This window comes from Chlamydotis macqueenii, chromosome 1, assembly GCF_036417535.1.
Source record: "Chlamydotis macqueenii isolate bChlMac1 chromosome 1, bChlMac1.mat, whole genome shotgun sequence".
Classification (NCBI taxonomy): Eukaryota; Metazoa; Chordata; class Aves; order Otidiformes; family Otididae; genus Chlamydotis; species Chlamydotis macqueenii.
The window spans coordinates 7,519,503-7,540,409 of NC_141556.1; the positions used below are offsets into that span (position 1 = coordinate 7,519,503).

The 20,907-nt window shown below is 42.0% G+C and overlaps 1 protein-coding gene across 5 annotated transcripts; it reads left to right on the forward strand.

Moving 5' to 3' along the window:
• Nucleotides 1–19: 19 nt before the first annotated feature.
• Nucleotides 20–20,707, forward strand: OPTN (optineurin). 5 transcript variants are annotated; one of them, XM_086745241.1, is made up of 14 exons: nucleotides 20–126; nucleotides 869–1,048; nucleotides 2,748–2,947; nucleotides 5,535–5,690; nucleotides 7,099–7,175; nucleotides 9,309–9,440; nucleotides 10,556–10,640; nucleotides 14,654–14,769; nucleotides 15,431–15,580; nucleotides 16,640–16,733; nucleotides 17,394–17,552; nucleotides 18,244–18,374; nucleotides 19,320–19,399; nucleotides 19,744–20,707. In XM_086745241.1, the coding sequence occupies exons 2-14, from the start codon at nucleotides 883–885 to the stop codon at nucleotides 19,863–19,865; spliced, it is 1,668 nt and encodes a 555-aa protein (XP_086601367.1). In that variant the 5' UTR covers nucleotides 20–126; nucleotides 869–882; the 3' UTR covers nucleotides 19,866–20,707. The 5 variants fall into 5 exon arrangements, with proteins under 5 accessions (XP_086601367.1, XP_086601383.1, XP_086601389.1 ...); XM_086745257.1 differs by lacking the exon at nucleotides 20–126 and adding an exon at nucleotides 262–280; XM_086745263.1 differs by lacking the exon at nucleotides 20–126 and adding an exon at nucleotides 321–538 and having other exon boundaries at nucleotides 2,751–2,947.
• Nucleotides 20,708–20,907: the final 200 nt, after the last annotated feature.

The window sequence follows — 20,907 nt, forward strand, 5'->3', positions numbered from 1 at the left end:
AGCGGGGAGAGGCTCGGCGGTGGCTGCCCCGCAGGCGAGCCCGGCGCCGGGCGAAACGGCGGGTGGAGGCCGGTTTCTGTCGCGGTCGCCGTGGGCGGGCTTGCCCGGTGACTCGGCGGATCCAGGGTGGGTCTGCGGGGAGGGCGGGCCGCGCCGGGGAAGGGGAAACGAGGAAACGCCGGGTTTGCGGCTCACGGAGGCCGCCCCCGGTCCCGGGTTGGGGCTGCGGCGGGACGGGGCGGGCGTGACTGGGCAGAGGCGGGCGGCTCAGCCTTCCCCGGTACCGCGGCGGGGTGCCGGGTGTAAGGTGGAGAAGGGAAAAAAAGGGGAGAAGAAAGCGAAAATGAAAGAAAAGATTCCGGAAACGGAATCTCGGCGTGAAACGCAGCGTCGGGGCGCGCTGAGGCCGAGCGGGGCGGCGGGAGGCGGCGGCGTCCCAGGCCCAGTGAGGGCCGGGCGGTGTCGGAGCCCGCTGTCATTGGGGAACAGGAGCTGCCGACCTCCCAAAACACTGCCAGGCTGCGCACCCCCGGGGCTGGTGAGGGAAAAAAGGGGGCGAGCGGGTGAGACAGGGGTGGCTGTTGTTTCATCCCCAGAGGAAGGAGCTCTCGAGGAAGAAAGGGTTGGTTGTTCCCAGAGACGGCTCGGGGATCGGTTCCTTTATTCGTGCAGACCTGTGAGGGGTTAATGGGAGATGGAGACTCACTGGTGCTCTGGTGTAGCGGGGTCAGGGCGATTGGAAGGTGCTTGCGTGTCATAACAAGATGCGTGACTCTCTTGTCTGAATAAAATAAATGTAGGATTATGTTTTCTTTATAAACATCTATTGGGCAAGAAATTGAGAGTTTTCTCTTTGCAAATCTTGTAGTAGATGCTTCAGAGATGTCCAGCAAGTTGAAAAGCCGTCCTGCTGAAAATGGAGAGCATCCCAAGAGTAAAATGGAAAACGGAACGGACAGCATGGCTTCCTCAGCCCTTAGCACCTACACCCCAGAAGAGATGGTACAGCAGATGAAAGAGCTCATCACTGAGAACAATGAGTTAAAAGGTGAATGTGCACGTGAACCGATCTTGAAATGCAAAAGCTCCCAGTCTCTTCTGCAGGGTTTTTTGTCGTACGAGTATGAATTCATTGCTCGTTTATCCTTGCTGGAAAACATTTTATACCTGAGCAGCATGGGCTGCATAAACGATTCTGCAAGTCACAAGGCCAGTTTGATAGGACACATCAAATGGAATCAGTATGGAAGATTAGGGGGAGAACAGCCCAATTTATGGCTGGCTTATTTACTTCAGAATTACATATATAAGCAGTATAGCACTGTGTATTTTAGGAGACAAGATGAAGAATCTCATGCTATGATATTATTTTTGCTCATCAACCTCTAAAAGGTTTTTTGCTTTGTACTTTAGGACTGGTGGGCAGCTCCACTACAGATAGATTAACATTATGCCATAGCTGCATCAGGAGGGGTGGGTACTGCATCTTCTGTGCTTCAGAAGGAAGTGACAGCCATGGTAGGGTCTATCTGGGAGAAAAAGATAGGTTTCCCTGAAAATGCCTAATGAGTTGAGCCTTTCAGGTCAGAGAGCTTTGCTTCTGGATCCCAGGAGTTTAGGTGTTGGATAGGTATTTTATTTTGAAAATGGACAGAGCAAAACCCAAGGGATTTGGGAATTTTACGTGTAAAAAACAGAGGTACCTCACTTTTTATACAGCAGCAGAACATGAAGTCACGTATCTTGTGCACTGTGATTTTACACGAGTGTTTAAATTCCACCTGAATCATTTTTGGACCTTGTCCAAGTTCTCTGCCTTGAAGTCTCTGGCAGGAAAGTTGTTTTTAGAAGTGCCTCTGGTATTTTGCTAAAAGGTCCTGTATCATGTAAGATAATGTTTTGGGAACATATTTACAGCTGCTGTAACTCATACCTTGCAGAATCATTTTTCTACATTTATTTACGTAACCTGAAGGACTTGTTGGCAGTTTATAATATGGCATCAGGACATAATGGAAGTCACTGGGAAATATAATCTATAAAAGATTTTCCAGCAACTGGCTTTGAGTTCGTTGCTTTAAAAAATCAAGTCTGAAATACTTTCATTGACTCTTTCTAAAAGTCTTGGAAGCATTTTGCAACAGTAAGACTGATGTTGTTACATACTGACTTTGTTACGTACACAGGGCTTCCCAGCCAGGGGGAACTAACTTTGCTGTAAGTTGTCAGGTATATTTTTTCATCGCTTTCAGTCAAACCTTAACCAAATGTTCAGTTAGAGCATTGTTGAGCATATTTGAGGCTTCCAATTTGATATCATCCGTTTTCATGCAGCAATTTACCAGTTTAGAATGTTTTCCCTACCAAGTCTCAGCAGTTTCAGAATCTCAGTTCAATAGTTTCACTTGGGTTGATCAGGTAAACAATACATGCAGCAAGAAACCAAGTCCCTCTTCTGAACAATACTTCTTGCTTATATTTCTTGGTTTAGGCATAAGTCAAGAAGCGAGAGAGTGTGGGCATGCGATTTCAGCAATGTATTTAATGCTATTTATTAAAGTCCTAATGAACTAGAATAAGTTTAGTTTTGGTTTGGTATTTAAGATACATGAGGAGGAGGTTTGCATTTCATACCTAATTATTACTAACCCATTTGCTAACCCACTGAAGAATGCTGAGCTCAGTGTAGAGGAAATCTGCTGTTTCACTGACAGAGTATTAATGTCTTGCCTCTGGCTGTCGTTTAGAAGCCATGAAGTTGCATAACCAAGCTATGAAGGACCGGTACGAGGAACTTTCCATCTGGCGAGAGAAGCAGAAAGAAGAACGAGAATTTTACGAGTTAAAGTTTAAGGAAGCTAAGCAGTGCTTGCTAGACAAGTGCATGGAAAATGAACAGCTACAACAACAACTTCAGAGCTTAAAGAAAAGAGAAGGAGCTGAAATGGTAAATCAGGAATTGATTGGATTGACATTATTTTAAATTGAAAGTCTGGAGCATCCGTGTCCCTTCATTACACTGAGAGGTCTGGAGATTTATTGACCTCTCCATTTTTATCCTTATGCTCTACAGGAGGTCTTGGGCTGGCTTATTTTATAAAGTGAGTCTTCTCAGAGTGTCGTAATTGTGCCACAACTGACATAATTGGCACTGCCATTAACATTTAATGAATAATAATAATTAAAATTCTTGACATAAGAAATAAGGAATGAGCATTTCTTGCTAACTTTTCATTTGTTATTTTCTTTACTGTTGCTTGTTAGATTATCTGTCTCTTGTGACTATTTAATTGCTTTTGTATTTGTGTTTTCAGGGACAAGTTGACATGTAAGCAAAAAAAAAATTACCTGCCATCTGTTTTTATTATATCATTCTGCTCTCACGAAAGCTCTTTTACTGAAGTCCTGTTAGATCTGTACTTCTGCTGCCTCATTTGAGTCTGACTGAGCTTTTTCCCCCTGTCTTACCTTTGGCTCTGTAACACGTGATTTCTAATGTTGCTTAGTAGCCAGGCAACATTCTGCAGGTAGTACTTAAGACATCTGTGGACAAAGTCTCTTGAAACAAAACCTGCTTTGTGTCCCATGTGGTCATGTGAAGGGGTGTTTAACAAGAAGTTTCATGCAGAGCCAAACTGATGCATCCCGGTCTCTGGTACCTCCAGGACCCATGCAGATTCTCTGTTGCCTAATGAAGGATGTGTATATCAGCCTTTTTCTCAATGGAGTCATCAGTAGGCTGTCCTTTCCTCTCCTGACTGCCTATGTTACGAAACTCTTAACAAATTTTTCAGCAATCAGTAGATCAAAACTGGCCAATGAGTTCAGAAGCTACAAAGGAAAATAAATCACGTGATTGTGTAAGTAATACTTACACAATCTTTATAGGCTAAAAGTTGTGTTTCAGGATTGTCAGCAAAACTCAGAATTTTGTAAATTTGGAATACTTTTTAAGGGGAAGTAAAGAATTTATTCTACCTCTACCTGTTTTAGAATTTCTTGTACTTTGAATACTTAAAGTATGTTATTGACAGAGTGATCCAACCTGCTTAAGTAATCCAGCATCCAGAAAAGTAAAAATAAATCTCTTTTAATTGTCTCATTCCAAGAGCTTCACAGAGAAAGCCCTAGTTCTTCTGTAATTCTTTGCAGTTTTATCAGCCAGTGGTAACTGTAATTTAAACAGCAACATTTTAATTTCTGATTATGATTTTTAGGCTGACAGTGTCATTTAAGCCAAAGTTACTTTCTCTCTTGAATGCTTGAGTTCTACTTTAATTCTTTTTTCTTCTTTTTTTTTTTGTTTAGAAAGAGCATGAAAAAACTCCTCTAACAGAAATACTAATTTAAAATTAGCCTAATTTCTCTCACCTCTGTGCTTTACTATTAACTGAGATAGACTATAGTCCACTGCTACCGTTAAGTGACATCTCTCTTTCACTCAGAGTAAATCACAGATATATTGTGTTGCCTCCCTTAGTGATAAACCAGCACTCATAGGAGGGTTTCTCTCAAAACGATACCTCTGTTAGCACAGGTTGCTGAAAAGCGCTCTCTTCTTCAGTGGAGCCGACTCTTCTTACATCTTCTTACAGCCTGAGCATAGAATCAGAGACAGCAGCAAGTCAGGTGCGTAGGGCAGTCCTGGGGGATGAGAGACACAGTCAGCATAGCAAGAGTTTGGAGATTTGGCAGGAAAGATAGATTAGAATGTAATTCAGACTCCAGGAATTGTCCAGAATTTATATTGATGGTATGTGATGTAAAGAAGGCATCACCAGGAGGCTCAATGCTCACATTGCAAAATGGGGAAGAAACAAACTCAGATGGAAAGTTTCATAATGGGGTGAGGCACCTAAAGGAGACAAAAAAATGAGGCTTCCTGGTTGTGTAGAGGCTTAAGAGAGGGTTTTGAGGATCTTGGGGAAGGGGAAGAGGCAGAAGGTGAAGGAGACAGTCATGACTGGAAGGAGAGATTAAGTTTGGGGAGAATCTCTGAGGGACAGAGGCTTTGTGGAAGGGAAGGGATATAGGGAGAGATTTATACATGCAGTTGGGTTACAGAGGAGTTGTATGGTGGGCAAAAGCTGAAAGTGAGGTGTGTGGAAAAGCTCTCTGCCCACTGGTCTTTTCTCCCTAGAATCTTAGGTAGCTTTAGGAAAAGAGGAATAAGGATATGGGTGAAAAAAACATCAATGATTGTGGATGAAACTTCTGTAGGTTGGCTGAGGCCCTGTGTGGCAGTGAGAGGCATAGATTCAGGCAAAGATGTACATCCTAGTTATCTGTGCATTCAGAGAACCAGGCCCATGTTTTCCAGAAGCATGATACTCATAATTTTATTAACTTGATTTCACAGTTAAGATTTGCTGTCTAGTTGACCAAAGCGTAGTTTAGGGATCTGTACACTGGATTTTCCCAGGCAAGCCTAAATACAGAATAAGAGATGTGGGACACCATTGTTACGTTCAGGCTTTGTGCTCCTTGGCTAGTGTTTCCTTTTGGTTCACTAATGCAAGGTTTGTTTATCCCAGGAGGGCTGCACGGCTCCTGAGAAGGAAATGAGGCAGCTGAAATCCCAGGTGCAGCGGCTCCAGGCTGAGAAGGCAGATCTGCTAGCCATCATTTCAGAACTACAAGTCAAGCTGAACATCTCAGCAGAGGATTCCTTTGTGGAGATTGGGATGAACGTAAGTGAGGGGAATAAAAAAAAAATTAAAAAACCCAGAGACCTGCGGCCTGGTCCTCTTTTCTTTTTTTTTTTTTTTTTGGCAAATTGAATTTTCTTCTCAGACCAGGCTAAATGATGAGGAGGTCAGGTGTGAGTGTAATTACAGTGACAATGTTTACTTGATGACATTCTACAGTGAGGTATTTAGCACTCTGTCTTCCTTTAGCAGAAAGGGTGAATCTCTACCAATGTCAATGAAAAGCCCTTATGCCTCTTTGAGAGGGAACAGCAAACTGCCAGCAACAGCAGTCAAACAAGATACAGGCGTGGTGGATTTGGGAGAAGAGTTGCATGGTTGGACTCTATGATCTTAAAGGTCTTTTCCAACCAAAATGATTCTATGGTCTCTGAGACTACCTGACATGGAGCCCTTGTGTGTTAGAAGATGTAGTGGTAAAGGACTTGGAATTTGTTTTTGTCCTTCCACTTTTATGCTCAAAGTAAATTAATTTCATAGGTAGCCACCATCACACTAAAAATATTATCTGGAAAACACAACATAGTGCAGCAGGTGACTTTGGACTAATTCAAAGTGTTAAGAGTCTTATCTTAGATGGAATTCCTGGGAACATCTGCACTATGTTTTGTTAATGGGCAGCACCTATGTATAGAGTGGGGCGTTTTCTTTTGAGGATGTGGCTCACTTTCTACTGACAGATATGTAGAGATGCAGGCAAACAAAACTAAGTGCAAAGCTGTAGAGTGTTCCCTAGAGACACAAAAATCTACTTTTTCTACTGCTCTTGAATCTGAAAAATCTTCACAGGCAAAATGTGAAATGTGAGTCTCTGCTGTCCCCATACTAGCAGATCCATCTCTGGAAAGAAGTGCAACAATAAATTAAGAGCATTTAACTATAACTTGTTTAGAGTTGTCAAAGAAAACTTCAGACTGCAGAACGCCTTCAAGCATGCATTGTTTTTTGTCTACAAAGATTTTCCTTTGGGCTACAAAGATCAAGGAATGAGTTTTGTAGTGGGAAAGAAGAGTGCCTTTTTTGGGAGGCAGGAGAGTGGTTTTTAGGCTTATATTTAAAGTCACCTGCAGCAATGTTGGCTATAGCTGTGTGGTGCCCAGTCGTCTATAGGGGAGAGTGGCCATGGAAGTTGATGATGACAGGAGAAGGCCAGTCTCATTGTTGTTCCTCTTCTCTGATCAATCCGGAAGAGATACAGGGAAAGGCATGTGAAGTACTTAAGTAAAGAATTTCCAAACATTAAACCGATCTGTAGGAGTTTTGTGGTTTATTTATTTTTATTGCCAGATAGTAGTTTTCCCTGTTTTTCTTCCTTCCTTAACTCAGGTAAATATAACTCTGTCCTGCTTAGTCCAAATACCAAGCTAATAATGTTTTTTTTCTTTCCTAGGAAGGAGAAATAAATAGAACTGCAAAGGAAGATCAAGAAAATAGTGGTGAAATGGCCAGTAACATTGCTGTCTACATGTACGTAGGTTCTTGTGTGATGTGTGTGATTCAGACTTATGCAATATGTTTTGGTTTTGATGTGAGGGAACATTTTTCCATGAGGAATGCATTAGAAAACTGTATTTTTCTGTGGCCTTGCATCCCTCGGTTGCAGTAGCTCTGCCTTCCTACCGCGTCAGAAAGACCCTCAGCTCTCTGACATTTTTCCTTCCAATTTTCACTAGCTGACAAGAGAGAGTACATATTCTGGCCAGCTGTCCAGGCATTTATATACATGCTGACTTGCCAACTTCTCAGGCTTTTAAGGGAGGCCAAACAGAAAAGATAAAGATAGAGGCTGCGGGGATTCCCTCCCTTCTAGTCATTGGAGACCAGCTAATAGAGTATCTGTCCTGTACCAAATTAAAATGCTGCTGGTAAGAATCAGAGGTATTGTAGTCTTTCAAAGCTGAACAGCATCTTTTCTGTTTGTGGGTGGTTGGTATAAAGTGTATCACAGTCAGGTAGACAGTGCAATGACATAGTCCTCATTTTTCAGGTTATTAGGGCTAAGATACCAGCATTCTGTTAAGGTTACTTCTTAAAATTTGATCTTTATATCAGCTCCAGGGCACAAGGGACTTTCTTGCCCCTAGCTGAACCTTTACTCCTCATGGACATAGACAGCTGATACTATTAAACTTTCCCTTCTGGATACTGCCCAACTTAGCAGCTAGATGGTTGTGGCTGAACTCTCTTACTTACTTTGTGGCCTTTGCTTTTGGAAGGAAAGGATATAGAAAAAGCTAAGGCCAGAAAGCTGTGTTCCATGTACACGTTTTCCCTTAAATTCCTGTCACTTCCTACATCACTGCAAGGGAGAACAGCATTTTATTGTAACAACATAGAAAACTTGTCCCTCAGCATGCAGTTAAGAGGCTGAAGGGGGGAAAAATGTTATAGTCATGGATGAAACTTGGAGAGTTGCTGACCACAGACTGGGCTGCAAGTATTCAGCTTGTCACTAGCAGTGCCTTGGGAGAACACTGACTACAAGAAGACATTCTCTGTGAGACTTGCTTACCTTTTGATGAGTATCTGGGCCGTATCTACAAGAACAGGGGGTGTATGTACCTCTTAAAATATTTCCTGTGTCACCACGTGTCTTTGTCCAGCATTGAAACTTTAGACTGGTGCTGTTAACAGGTTCAGAGAAATGTGATCCACTCAGGACGGGTTTATTTCTGTAAGAGTAGAAGTGTGCACTAAAAATCCCCTGATAAAAGTTATTTACTTAAAATATCCTGGCTGAACACTGTCTTTGGGGTATTGAATTTTGCTCACCAAAGATTTCTAGCTCTTAGGAGCACATAGAAGACTATGCTTTACTTTCTGTTCTGAACTACAAAAGCAAAGTTTTAAACACATGCTGTTTTACAGCTGAGCTTCTGAAATGTACAGTGTATATAACTCACCTATCTTACCACATAGTTAGGGGATTTTAACTTTCTGTCTAGATGGACATAAAATGGGAGGGAATGGGATATAGTATTTCTGTCATCAGGAAGTTAGCTTACCTTATTTTTCAGATAGTTTTGTATTTTTTTTTTGGTTCACTTCTACAGTAGCATAATATGATTTTGAAAAGAGCTATAGAATATGAGGGAAATGAAATATTGAAGAGATTTTTTTCTGAAAAAGAAAGCAATTTCTGATGACCATTTTTAGTGGAATGTGCCTTCTTTTCCTGGAAAGGAATGAGACAGAGATAAGAAACGTTGCCTGTTTCATTGGAAAGAAAATGTTATTTTTGGAACAGACAGCAGCACTTTGCAGAAGGGTCTGCAAAGCAGGTTAGAATAAATGCACTGGGTTTTGTATTGCCCTGACTGCTCTTGCTTTCCTTGCTTAAGGGCTAAATTGTTCCCCTAGGTTGACAGGGACTGTCTGAGCACTGTGCAAAGCAAGGACTGCATTTTCACGCACAGGGACTAGGACTAACAGCTTGTGGGCAAGTCTTGGTTCTTGGGAAAGAGCCCTTTTATGAGAGTGTTGGTTTTCAACGCTGTGTGAAATGGTGGCCTCTCAGACTGGGTCCCAGAACTAGGGATAAGGGAGTACTCTAGTAAAATCATAGCTGTTTTTATTTACATTTGGTTTGGTTTGAATCAGGAGCAAAACTGCAGATGAATCAAAGAATTTGGAGTCTGAGGAGCTAACTGTAAGCCAACTGCTCTCCTGCCTTAGAAATGAAACTCAGAAGAGGGAAGAACTTGAGAAGGAGTTGCAGGATCACAAAGAGAGGTATGAAGTAGGTGCACTGTAACATTTGGAGCTGTTCCCTTTCAGGGCTGCTGCAATTGCCAAGTCTGTGACTGATCAGAGACAAGCTGAAATACCAGCGTGACCTGGATGGGGAATTTCCCAAGCACTCAGTAGCAGTAACTTATTTTTGTGGTAGTCCTTATCAAGTTAAACCACAGGATCTGTTCTGTGGGCAAAAGTTTCCATGTTTTATTATTATTTCCTATAGCACCACAGATCATTTTCTCTTGGGTTCGAACTTTCCCCAGGTTATGTCAGAATGATGTGATGACTAGTTGAAGATGTTCTCTCCACTCACTCCTCCATAGTTACTTGTTTTTGTATGACTCATCTGCGTGCGGGGCCTTAAGCAAATCACTATGTATAAAATAGGGATTACGGTCCTCTTCGTGATGTTGGCAGGCTACACTTAGCAATGTGTGAGCTTGGAAAAGCTCCTTAGAAATGTCTGAAATAAGTTTAATTCCAAACTTGTCTAAAAGAGAGTTTTTCCAGTGAGACCTACATGCGGGTCTATCTCAGCTCAGTTATATTGGTTTATATCAGCATGACTGTTCAGGTGTAGAAAATTGCCTAAGCAGTAGCTGCTCCAAATCCCCACTTCACAGAGACAGAGTAAAACTTCCTGGACATCACCTACTATGGAAGGTTGGTGTCACAGTAATTGCTTTTACGTGGTCTTCCTAGAAGAGGTAATGAGCCATAGCCAAATGATTCTTAGAAATCTCAGCCTCTGAAAATATCAAAGGAAAATAAAGGCAGTATTAATTATTTGATTCTGGGAACAGACTGTTGCGTTTCCAGAGAGTTAGCAGTTTTGGATTATATTAAAGATTGATCACTGTGGACCGAATATCTCTATCCTTTACCTTATACATCCATTTTAATTAAATATACGTGCTGTGTGTCCTGCGTTCTTCAGGAACCCCCATGATTGTGCAGGCTTTCCTGCATGTCTGCTTTCAGTTCTGCCTCTCATTTGTGGCTGTGATGTTAGAAAGAGAGTACATCGCTTGCATGAAATCCTTGAATAGTCACAATCTCATTTTAAGTATAGGCCAAATCCATTATTGTTGGGTCCTTCTATTTTCCAGACTGTCAAAACTGGAGAAGAAAACCAGCAACTGCCTGGAGAGTAGGACACAAACTGAACAGCAAGAAGAGGAGAGTTCAGAGGCTGTAAGTACCTGTCCTCCTGACCTGAGATTTAACAACATACAGCTTACTTGTTGAGGCCAACAACCTCAGGGCCTAGATTTCCACTTGCACTTAAGAGGCAAGGGGCAAATATCCTGCACGGGGTGTGGAAGTGAATTCTGAATTCTCCACTCTGTATCTTAGAGGTGGTACCAACTTACACAAGCCACCAAAAAGTGGTGAGATTGATAGCAAAAAAAATCAGAGAAGCATGGCATAACTGCAAGTATACCTCATTGCCCTGGTCATGCCCACTAACCAGAGAGAGATGCAGTCATTTCTAGCTCCAGGAAGACTTCTAGATTGGGTGAATTTCCTCACTGCTGGCTAGGTCATCTTTTGGATCAGAATCCAATGACAGCATACTGTAAAAGAGACTTTACATGAGGCATCTGGTTTGGGGTTTTTTTTGTGGTTTTGGTGAGATGTATTACAATGGTGGGGCAAAACTATCTTGAATTGAGACACAGTTTCAGGCAAAATCAGTCCTGTTGTTTTCAGAAAAGGGTTTGAATGGATGTTGGGTTTGGGATTCAGCTCCAGATTCAGACAGCTACATTGATGTGCCTGCCGTTGTAGGCGTCTCTATGTGAGGTGAGTGTGTAAGCTCCCGTAGCAGTGGAGATCCATTCAGGTTCAGTGCAACTGCATAATACAGGCAACTAAGAATGCCTATATAGGAGGCAGTGTGGGTTATCTGAGGTGCTGCATAGGGCTAGCAAATATGCTCTGGGATCTGCTGGGGACCTGTGTCCTTCTGAAGGCCAGGACAAATATTTTAGGGCAGGGCTGGCTTAGTTAAACCTGACCAGTTTGTGGTCAGGCCAAGAGATGTCCTTTCTAAGGAATGCAGATGATGTCTCAGTTAATTCTTTCCAGTGTTTTTATTTCAACTTTGCCTGAGTTGCAGCTTGAGCCAGATGCTCCTCCTCTAAGTACTGATACTGAGGTCAGCGTAGTGAGATCCTTGTGATGGCACTCTGTTTCCGTTTATATGCTGCCGTGTTTCTTCAGAGGGCTCTTGTCAGCAGAGCTCATGTTATCTCCCCCTATTGTGAAACATAGATCTTTAATGAAACAATGGGGGACTATTTCAGGGCTCTGCATTTGAAGAGGTCATGGGAGAGAAGGAAGTTTTTCAAACCTGCTTTGGTTGGATTTGAAGAGCAAAGAGTGACTGGGAAAGAAGAGGGTAGAGCACATCCTCTGCTGAACAGCAGCTGGATACTAACCTCAGCCAGGTCTCTTGAAACAAGTCATCTTAAAGCACCACTGCAGTTACTGCTCTGCCTTCCCTGGGAGGCTGCCTGCAAGCTTTCCAGAAGCAGAGATCTAGGAAGCTATGATTTAGGTGTTGCTCCTTTCCTGGGCAAGCTTTCCTGGGTGTTGGGGAGAGACAATCTGTACTGTGTGATGGGATTTTCTGAGTCAGGTTAGCCTTTTTTTTCAGTGAGGCTGCCAGCTTCCTTTCCAGAAGCATGGATAGATTGTGTTCCAATTAAGTAAAATATCTTGAATTACAATGGCTTTCACCAGGGACCAAGAATTCACAGTGCAGCTTAATTAGAAGTCAGACTTTTGCCAGTGCTATGTGGTTTCACTTTGTCCTGGCGTCAGCTGGGATGGAGCTAGTTTTCTTCCCAGTAGCTGCTGTGTTTTGGATTTAGTATGGGATTTGGTATGTGAAGAATGCTGACAATACGCTGAAGTTATTGGCTGTTGCTAAGATATCAAGGACTTTTTCAGCTTCCCAGGTTTCTCTAACGTGCAGGTGCAAGAAGCTGGGAGGGGTATAGCCAGTACAGTTGACCCAAACTGGCCAAAGGAAGTGTTCCATAGCACAGACGTCATGCTCAGTATATAAGAGGGGTTGGCTGGTGGGCAGCTTTCTCTCTCTCTCGGGATCGTTCCAAGATCACTCTCCATTCCATTCTGTGATCACTGCTTGGGATGGGCTGTATCAGTTGTTGGGTTGTCAGGCGGTGAGAAATTGTGCGTTGTTTGTTTTGTATATTCTATTATCATTTTTTATTATTATTATTATCATTATTAATATATATTGTTATATTTTTTTCCTTTGCTGTCCTAGTAAACTGTCTTTATCTCAACCCATTAGTTTTCCTTTCTTTCCAATTCTCTCCGTCATTCCCTGCCCACCAGGGAGGGGGAGGGTGAGTGCAGCTGAGTGGTGCTTAGTTGCCGACTGGGTTTAAACCACGACACGTTTGTCAACACGTTTTCTATTAAGACAGTTTCTGATGATGTCTAGTTTTCTGCAAATTGAAACGCCACCACCTCACAAAAATCAGTGCTTTAATCTGTGTGGTTGGATTAGTTTATTGCTGCATAAAATAATTTTGTGGCTTGTTTTGCAGCTATGATGGTAGAGTGGTGATCTCCTTTTGCTTCTGAGACAGAAAAAGCATAGTGCAATGTGCTTTGTGAGTGTTTACACCATTATATTCAGTCCCTTTTGCTTAGTATGACTGGTGAACAATACTAGCTTGGGCAGCTTTTGGAGGGTGTCCTCAGCAACACCTGTCAGTAGACAACTGTGTTCTGTCTGCGTCACACTGGCTGTGTTCCACACTTCTGCTCTGAGATGAAAGCTGGAGTGTTCACAGGTCGTCATGGATGAACAACTTCTGTTGTTTCAGTTGCCTAGGGAAATGGTGGACTTTCCCTGTTAGAAAAGTGGAGCTTTTCTTCAGGAAGTAGGACAGCAGGGTGCTCTTGATACACCTGGTATCTTTTTAGCCACTGCCACCCAGCTCATTCCCAAGCTGGACTGGTGACTTTCCATGCATTTGATGAGACATTATCAATGAAAATTACAGTACTGGGAACAATTAAACTGAGGCTAGCATGATGATGAGATGCAGGTGGTTTTTTTTTTAGGAAAGCTTCAGGATGTGCTTCCAGAGACTACAAACCAGCAGAAGTCAAAAGTTTCATGTCTTCTAGAGTGTGGGGATATATTTAAGAATTGAAACTCTGAGGTGTCCTTTGTGTCTTGGGTTAGAAGAGAACCCAGCTACTGTTTCTTTCCTTCTCTTATTTTTTGCCCATCTTTAGGATCCTTCAGTAATCTTCCTGTGACGTGAAGGCCAAATGAAAGGGCCAGAAACTCGCAACAAAACTGATTACAGTTTTATTAGAAATCATCTTAGTTTGCAAAGTTGATTCATGAATGCATGGTAATTGAGTTACCATTTGGAGTTGTATTTTCTCCTTCAAAAAGTCAAGAACTGAAGTCTTCCAGACCTGTGTTTCTCATGCGTATGGGGTGGGAGAGGCTGGTACGCGTAAGGAGAGTGCCAGTTGGCCGGAGGGGTTTAATGTGTAATCAAAATAAATCACAATGCATAAAAACTTCTCTGCTTTCTGCACGAAACAAGAATGGAGGAAACTAGAATGGAAGGGGTAATGCCAGTGTAGGGTGTAACTGGCAAGAGAAAGCCCAAGGTTTTAGTCTGTCTCCTCTACTTCCAAACTGCTGCTTCTGATCTACAGCTACTGTCACACCTCTTTCTAAAGAGCACACTGGGCTAGCAGACTGGAAGCCTACCTAGGGATACATCATTTGTTTATGTTTCTTTGACAGACTATAACTATTGCTTAGAGGAGTGGCAGTAATCACGAAGTCTGTCTGCTTTGCTCATGTGTGTTTTAAATTGCAAACTCTGAGAAGGAAAATGTAGATGTTTCCCATCTGCATGAAGTGTATTCTAGCCAATGTTGGAAAGTCAGTAATAGTGGCGTCTGAGTCACCTGGATTTTATGAAAGTGTTAAGTCAAAATGGGGTTCTGCCTTATTTAGGAATAAGTATGTGGACAGGGCCTTATTACTGACTATAGAGTGTAACGGTGCATATTGACTTACGCTGTTTTCTCCAGAGAAATAATTATACTTCCTGGTTAGATCTCTCAGTTGGCCCGCAACTTTCCTGTCTTGAATTGTCCATATGTAATTTTCCTTATTTTTTCTCTGAAAGGTTGGCAGTGAAGTAGAAACCCTGAATTTGCAAGTTTGTGCTCTGTTTAAAGAGCTTCAGGAAGCTCATGAGAAGTTAAAAGAAGCAGAATTGATTCAGAAGAAGCTTCAAGAAAAGTAAGGTTCTGAAGAACAAAAGTTCTGCCCTGGCACCCAGTATATATTTGTATGACAACTCCCACCTTGGGAATCTCACCAGCTCTACAAATATCAAGTTAAATATCTGTTTCATAGAAATGCTGTAAAAGATTGCTTCTTCTTTGTAAGTGGAGATGAAAGTACAGAATACAGTAATTGTCAGAAAACCTGAGCTGCCAGCCGAGTTCTACAAATAGAAACCCAGTGCCTTGAGTTTTAAGGTTTGGGTTTTAAGCCTTTCTGATATAAAGGCGAATCTTTCCTGTTTTCTGCTTCACATAATCAATCCCTGTTCTAGTCTTGGGGGAAGAAGCTAAGGGACCTGGTTATGACCCTTTTCACATGAACTGTCTGTGCTCTTGAAGAGCAGTTGTGTAGGTAATAAAACATGGTTACAAGACCCTCACTTTAATTGCTTAGTTTTCTGTCAAATTCCAGTTTCCTGAGATTCATAATAGTAAGAAAGTAAGTGTTGGTTTCAGTAGCTTTGTTTTCTGATGATTATGTATAGATTATTCTTCATCAAAATAAGCCTTTAAAGTGAACCACACAAAGATGCTTTTTGTAATATGTCTATTGGGCCAAATACATCAGGAAAAGGTGAACAGAAGAGATCAGCCTTTTTTCCTTGTTCTGTCAGGTGCCAGGTACTGGAAAGAAAAAGCTCGGCTGCTGCATCAGAATTGGAGGAGAAGCAGCAGCTAATATACACCATCAAGAAGCTGGAACTTCAGGTGGAGAGCATGCAGGCAGAGGTCAAGCTGGAACAAGCCAAGACACATGAAGAAAAGTGAGTATGAATTGGTTTTGTATTCCAGGGAGATATTGTTAGTGAGGAAGGGAAGTCTAAGGGGCCAAAGGGGAATAGAATCTGAAATACTAGGTTTGTGTTCCTGCACCCTTTGAAACCATGTTATATGTGTAGAGTCTGAACTTGAAACCTCCATTCACCTCAGCATCTATGTCACTTTGAATCTGACGTCTCCACATTAGACCCAAAGTGTATTCTTTCATCTACTGAACCCCTCTTAGGAAAATTTGAGCTGTAAGCTCTGCTTTGTATCTTCCTTTTGTCATAAAGTCCAAGGTGGAATATGGTCAGGTATAAAGTCTAATTAGAGGAAGCAGAAAAGTGACAGCAGTTGTGCCACTGACTAGCAGGGGTAAATGCATCCATATCTTGGAGGGCAGGGGCAAGTCTGGTGGTGACAGTGATGGGAAAGTGACATTAATGAAGAGGTCTGTGGTCCCTACAATACATTTGTAACTAGGAGAGGTGAGTGTGCAGTGAAGCTGAGGTAAAGAGAGTCACTGTTTGCTCTGGCTCCCCACTCCCTTTCATGTGAGGTCCATGTAAGGAGTGTGAAAATGTCAATCCAAGCTGTACAGAGAGGCTGAACTGCCTGAAGGACCTATCTTCAGCTGCTGGAGAAGCTGCTCGTTATCTTTGGACTCTGTGTTTGGTTCTTCTCCTGATGAATTCTCTTTCACTCGAAGTCTCTGAGTCAAGATTTGGATGTCTTCCTAAGAGAAGCGTCGCATTTTGAACAGGATTTGTGAGCTTGATATAAAAATATTGAGTGATTGATTCTTCCATCACTTCATTTCAACATGAAATGCAGACGATCAGTAAGGACATTTGTTTGGACTCAGTCCATGGATAAAGCAGTACACAACTCATTGGAAGAGAGATGTTGAGACACAGAGCATGATTTTTTTTCTCATGAGAAATGCAGATTGATTTGCAAGGAGCTGTTGGTGGCTTTTTTTCTAAATTCTAACTGATTATTTAGATTTGAATGAATTTTTAAGTGTTTCAAACTTTCACCTCTTTTCTTGTCATAAACAGGGCAAGATATAGTAGCTTGCAGGATACATATAGCAAACTCCTTCCTGAACTCACTGAGGCAATGAAAACCATCGATGAAATGAAACTCAAAGAGGTAAACTCATCACAAGAAGAAATCATAATTAATTAGGGGGGAGCAAGAAGGGATGGGAGAATGTATCTAGGAACAAATTTGGGCAGGAAACGATTGTTATCCCTTCCACATAATATAGCATGAAACATAGCAGCATTGCTCTGAAAAACATAGATCCTGTTACAGAAAACTTTACCCACACATCAATACTTCCATTGTGTTGTCTAGATCAGGTCTAATCTGCAGTGCAGTATGGAATGCAGTCCTTGGAGATTAGCGATATGCAAAGGCATATAGGTGTTCCTACAGCATAATTTGTAAAGGTGGGAAGGTAGATTTCTAAACGTTTCTGTAATCCTAAGTAGAATGCCTGCCACAGTGGGGTCTTGTTCATAACTGAGTCTCCATGGAGCCTACAGATTCTTCTGTATAATTTTGGAAAGTGGGAAAACATCCTTTGCAGGGTCCATTAGAGGGTTCTCTTTTAACTCGATACAATGTAGTTTGAAAGCTCAAAACATCTATAAAATAAAATACCTATCACCACTGCTGTCTTAGTCCAAGTTCCTTTGATGACCAAAATGGGAAGTTTTTCTAAGGGCAGGAGGAGTAAGAAGTAAACTTTCACTTAAGCAGCATCGTTTTCTGAGTTCATCTCATAATCATAGTTCTCCCTCACAGCTGCAGAGAGTGGATAAAGTTGTGGTGGAACAACTGAATGCAAAGGTGGAGTTGGCAGAACAAGCGCTTGCGGCAAAGCAGCTCCAAATAGATGAAATGAAGCAGATAATTGCTAAGCAGGAGGAGGACCTTGAAACCATGGCTGTGCTCCGCGCTCAGGTATCAGCTCTTCTTCAGAAACTGGCTAGTTCCCCCACCCAATATTCAGAAAACAGAAGGAAGCATTTTATGGTTCATTCAGGAATACTTGAATACATTCCCTCAATTCCAAAGCATAACTCCCTTACTTGGCCTGCCTTGCAGATCCCTGCAGAGCCTTCACCACCATATCCTACTGTTCTGTAAGAGGAACTCTATATGCTGGAGTCTGGCACCACAAACAAAAATTGGGAGTGTGCTTGTGTATTTAAAACCACTGTCTTAAGAATCACTGCATATGTTTTAGGGATAATTTTACTCAAACCAGTGTGTGTAAACAGTGACTAAAAAGGGTCTGCCTCACATTTAAGGCACAGAACTGACATCTTGGCCCAGTTCCACTGTCTGTGCCACAGATTTGTCTGTGTCATAGGTCAAGTCACCTCCTTACTGCTTGTCTGTGCCTCATTTCTGCCTCTGTACAGCAGAAGGCAATAGCACTGTCCCAGATAAGAAACTTGAGGTATCTTATACAGAATCCAGATAATACTGAGTCTTCTTCACCTTGTAAGTAGTGCAGGTCCTTGCTTTGCAGTGTAGAGGTGCTGTAGGAGTGTTTTGAGTAGATGCAGGCCATGATGCTGACTTGCTATTTTGGCTATGGTTCAGTCTGAGTTACAAATTCTCATCATGATTTTATTTCTCTGATCAGATGGAGGTTTATTGTTCTGACTTCCATGCTGAGAGGGCAGCAAGAGAGAAGATCCATGAGGAGAAGGAGCAGTTGGCTGTCCAGCTGGCATACTTGCTAAAAGAGCAGCAAAACCTTGAAGATCTTGGCCGGTGAGAACAGACTTTGACTGAGCTGCCTTTGGACGGTCTTGTTACCCTGTGTGCTGGAGTTGATCAACATTATCTTGCTAGCATCTCAGTAGAAAGGCAGACAACTTTTCAGACATTTATTTCTTGATTGATTTGAATTTTAAAAGAGAAAAAAAATAGTTGGCTGACTTCTGGTTTTAATTTTGTGATACGTGTGTTTAGTTCTTACTTGGGTTTCTTAGCAAGTTTTCACTTTGGATGATTCAGGCTTTGTAAATTCTCCCTGCTGATTCATTTGAGTTTCTTTGGGGTCTGGCCTCATTTTTAGTGGTGAATCTGCAGCTAAGCTTGCTACGAGGGTACCAGGGATATCTGCTGCTTCTCCAGGTGGCAGTGGAGAAACTGTTGACTACCCGTAGTTTCAAGTACTGCGATACCCTGGAATTGCACCATTTTAGCACTCTTAGCAGTAAAAGAGAAGAAAGAAATATCAACCATGTGTCATCTACTCATCTTGTGGAAGCCATGGGTACAAGAAGAGTGCCCAGAATTTGAAGAATCAAGTTACATTTCATGTTAACTGTGCACTGAACCCTTTTTCTGGCATAACTTGCTTTTCTACTTTAATCAAATTTGCAGTTTGCCCTGAATAGCTGAGAGTCCTTGGAGGTTTCCAGAAGAGTGTGCTCCAGATCCCTAGGTGTGTAACTGCCCAAATCCTGCTACTGCCAGTTGTATGACCCTGATTTCAGCAGGACCCTGGCACGATCTCTCAAAGTAGCAGCATTTCTAGGTCCTGTTTCTGAGACAGCAGTTGTGAACTAAATGCGTGAAGAGTTGACATGATTTACTTGTAAATCCTTTGATTTATTTTGAAACCTCTTACATTTGCTGGAGACAAATGAAGGATGCCTCTTGCTCAGTCTTTTTTCAGAGCTCTTGAATTTTATTTTTTTTTCCCCTCAGAAACTCTTTGGCAGAGATGCAGAGTCGCCACGGAGCCAGGGCACCAGATCGAGAACATTCACCTCGCCTTGTCCAAAGAGGTACTGTAAGCTCGCAGGGTCAGGCCCTGCTGGGTTGAGTTTAAAACAGCTTTGCTTGGCTGCAAGCAGCTCCCCAGCTCCCCTGTGGCTGTTCTAGCAACCGAGTAGCTACAGAGAGCGTGATTTTCAAGGCCAGGTTGGATGAGGCTCTGAGCAACCTGATCTAGTCGGGGTAGGGGGGGTTGGACTTGATGACCTTTGAAGGTCCCTTCCAACCCAAACCATTCTTTGATTCTATGATTCCCTGGATGTTAGGAGCAAGCCACCAATCCTATTTTTACTACTCCACAAAAAGAGTGTAAAATGTAGTGTAACAGGTAATCACTTATGTTCTCTGCTTGCAGGAACTGGTAGTCAAGACTGGCCAGAGCAGCGGAATATCTCAATGTATTCATGTCCCAAATGTGAAGAAATTCTACCTGATTTGGACACACTGCAGATTCACGTTATGGACTGTATTAATTGAGTGACGCCCTCCAGTTCTTCATCTTCTGGAATTTCACCTGCCAAACACATTTTTTTTTTTCTTTCTTGCTCGAATAATGCTCAACTGCTACATCTAGTGAAGGAGTTTTTCAGAGTTTTTCTCATTAATTCAACGGGAAAAGGGTAAAATTCCTACCTTGCCCTGTACTCGCTAATCTTGTTTTAATCTTCTTTAGGAAAAGAATTAGGTTAACAATATGGGTGCATTAAAGAACTCCCAATGTGTCTGCTGCTATGAAACCTTTAAGGAACATTCCCCTGGTGTGCTCTGCTGTTATGGCTAGCCCGTAGAACGGGGCTGAATCACTGAAGTCAAAAGGGAGATGGGATATATGATCATCAGTTGAAGTATTGTGAGCCTGTAAATACTTCATCTCTCATATACTATATATGAGGAAACTAATACATTTAAAAAGCTGTTTGAGAAGCTTTCAGCAAAATGGAGTAGTGCTGCATTCATCGAGCGTTTGAAATGAACCCTGCTCTTTCTCCAGATGGCAGTTTAACTGATGCCCCTGTGACCATACTAATGATGGTCTGATGTTAAATTTTTGATGGCTTATGTAACTTCTTGCTTTAGCCACATATGGGTAAGGTTTAAAACAGATCATTTAAGTCTGATAGATGTAGCTCCTGGTGTACCTAAGTCACTTGGTTTTATAGAACTGTTCATTTTTAAGGTGTTGTGTTGATTCTTTATTATAATAAATTACTTTGAATCTGTACAGTATTGTGCTAGAAAGAGCTGAGATGGATGTAACCTAATTTAAAGAGTATAACAGATTTTCACATCTCGGAATAAATATTGCAACTATAAAAGTACCTATGCCTGTGAATACTTTGAAGGCTGAAAAAAATTGCAAATACTTATGGCTGAAAAGCTTGTGTAGTAAGAACTGTAGTGGGTTTTTTTGTTGGTTTTTTTTTTTTCCTCCTTCCACTGTTCAAAACTGAAACTGAATTCCTGGAAGCAAACATGCCTGAAAGTAAACATGCCAGGACTCATTACAACCCAGTAGTTA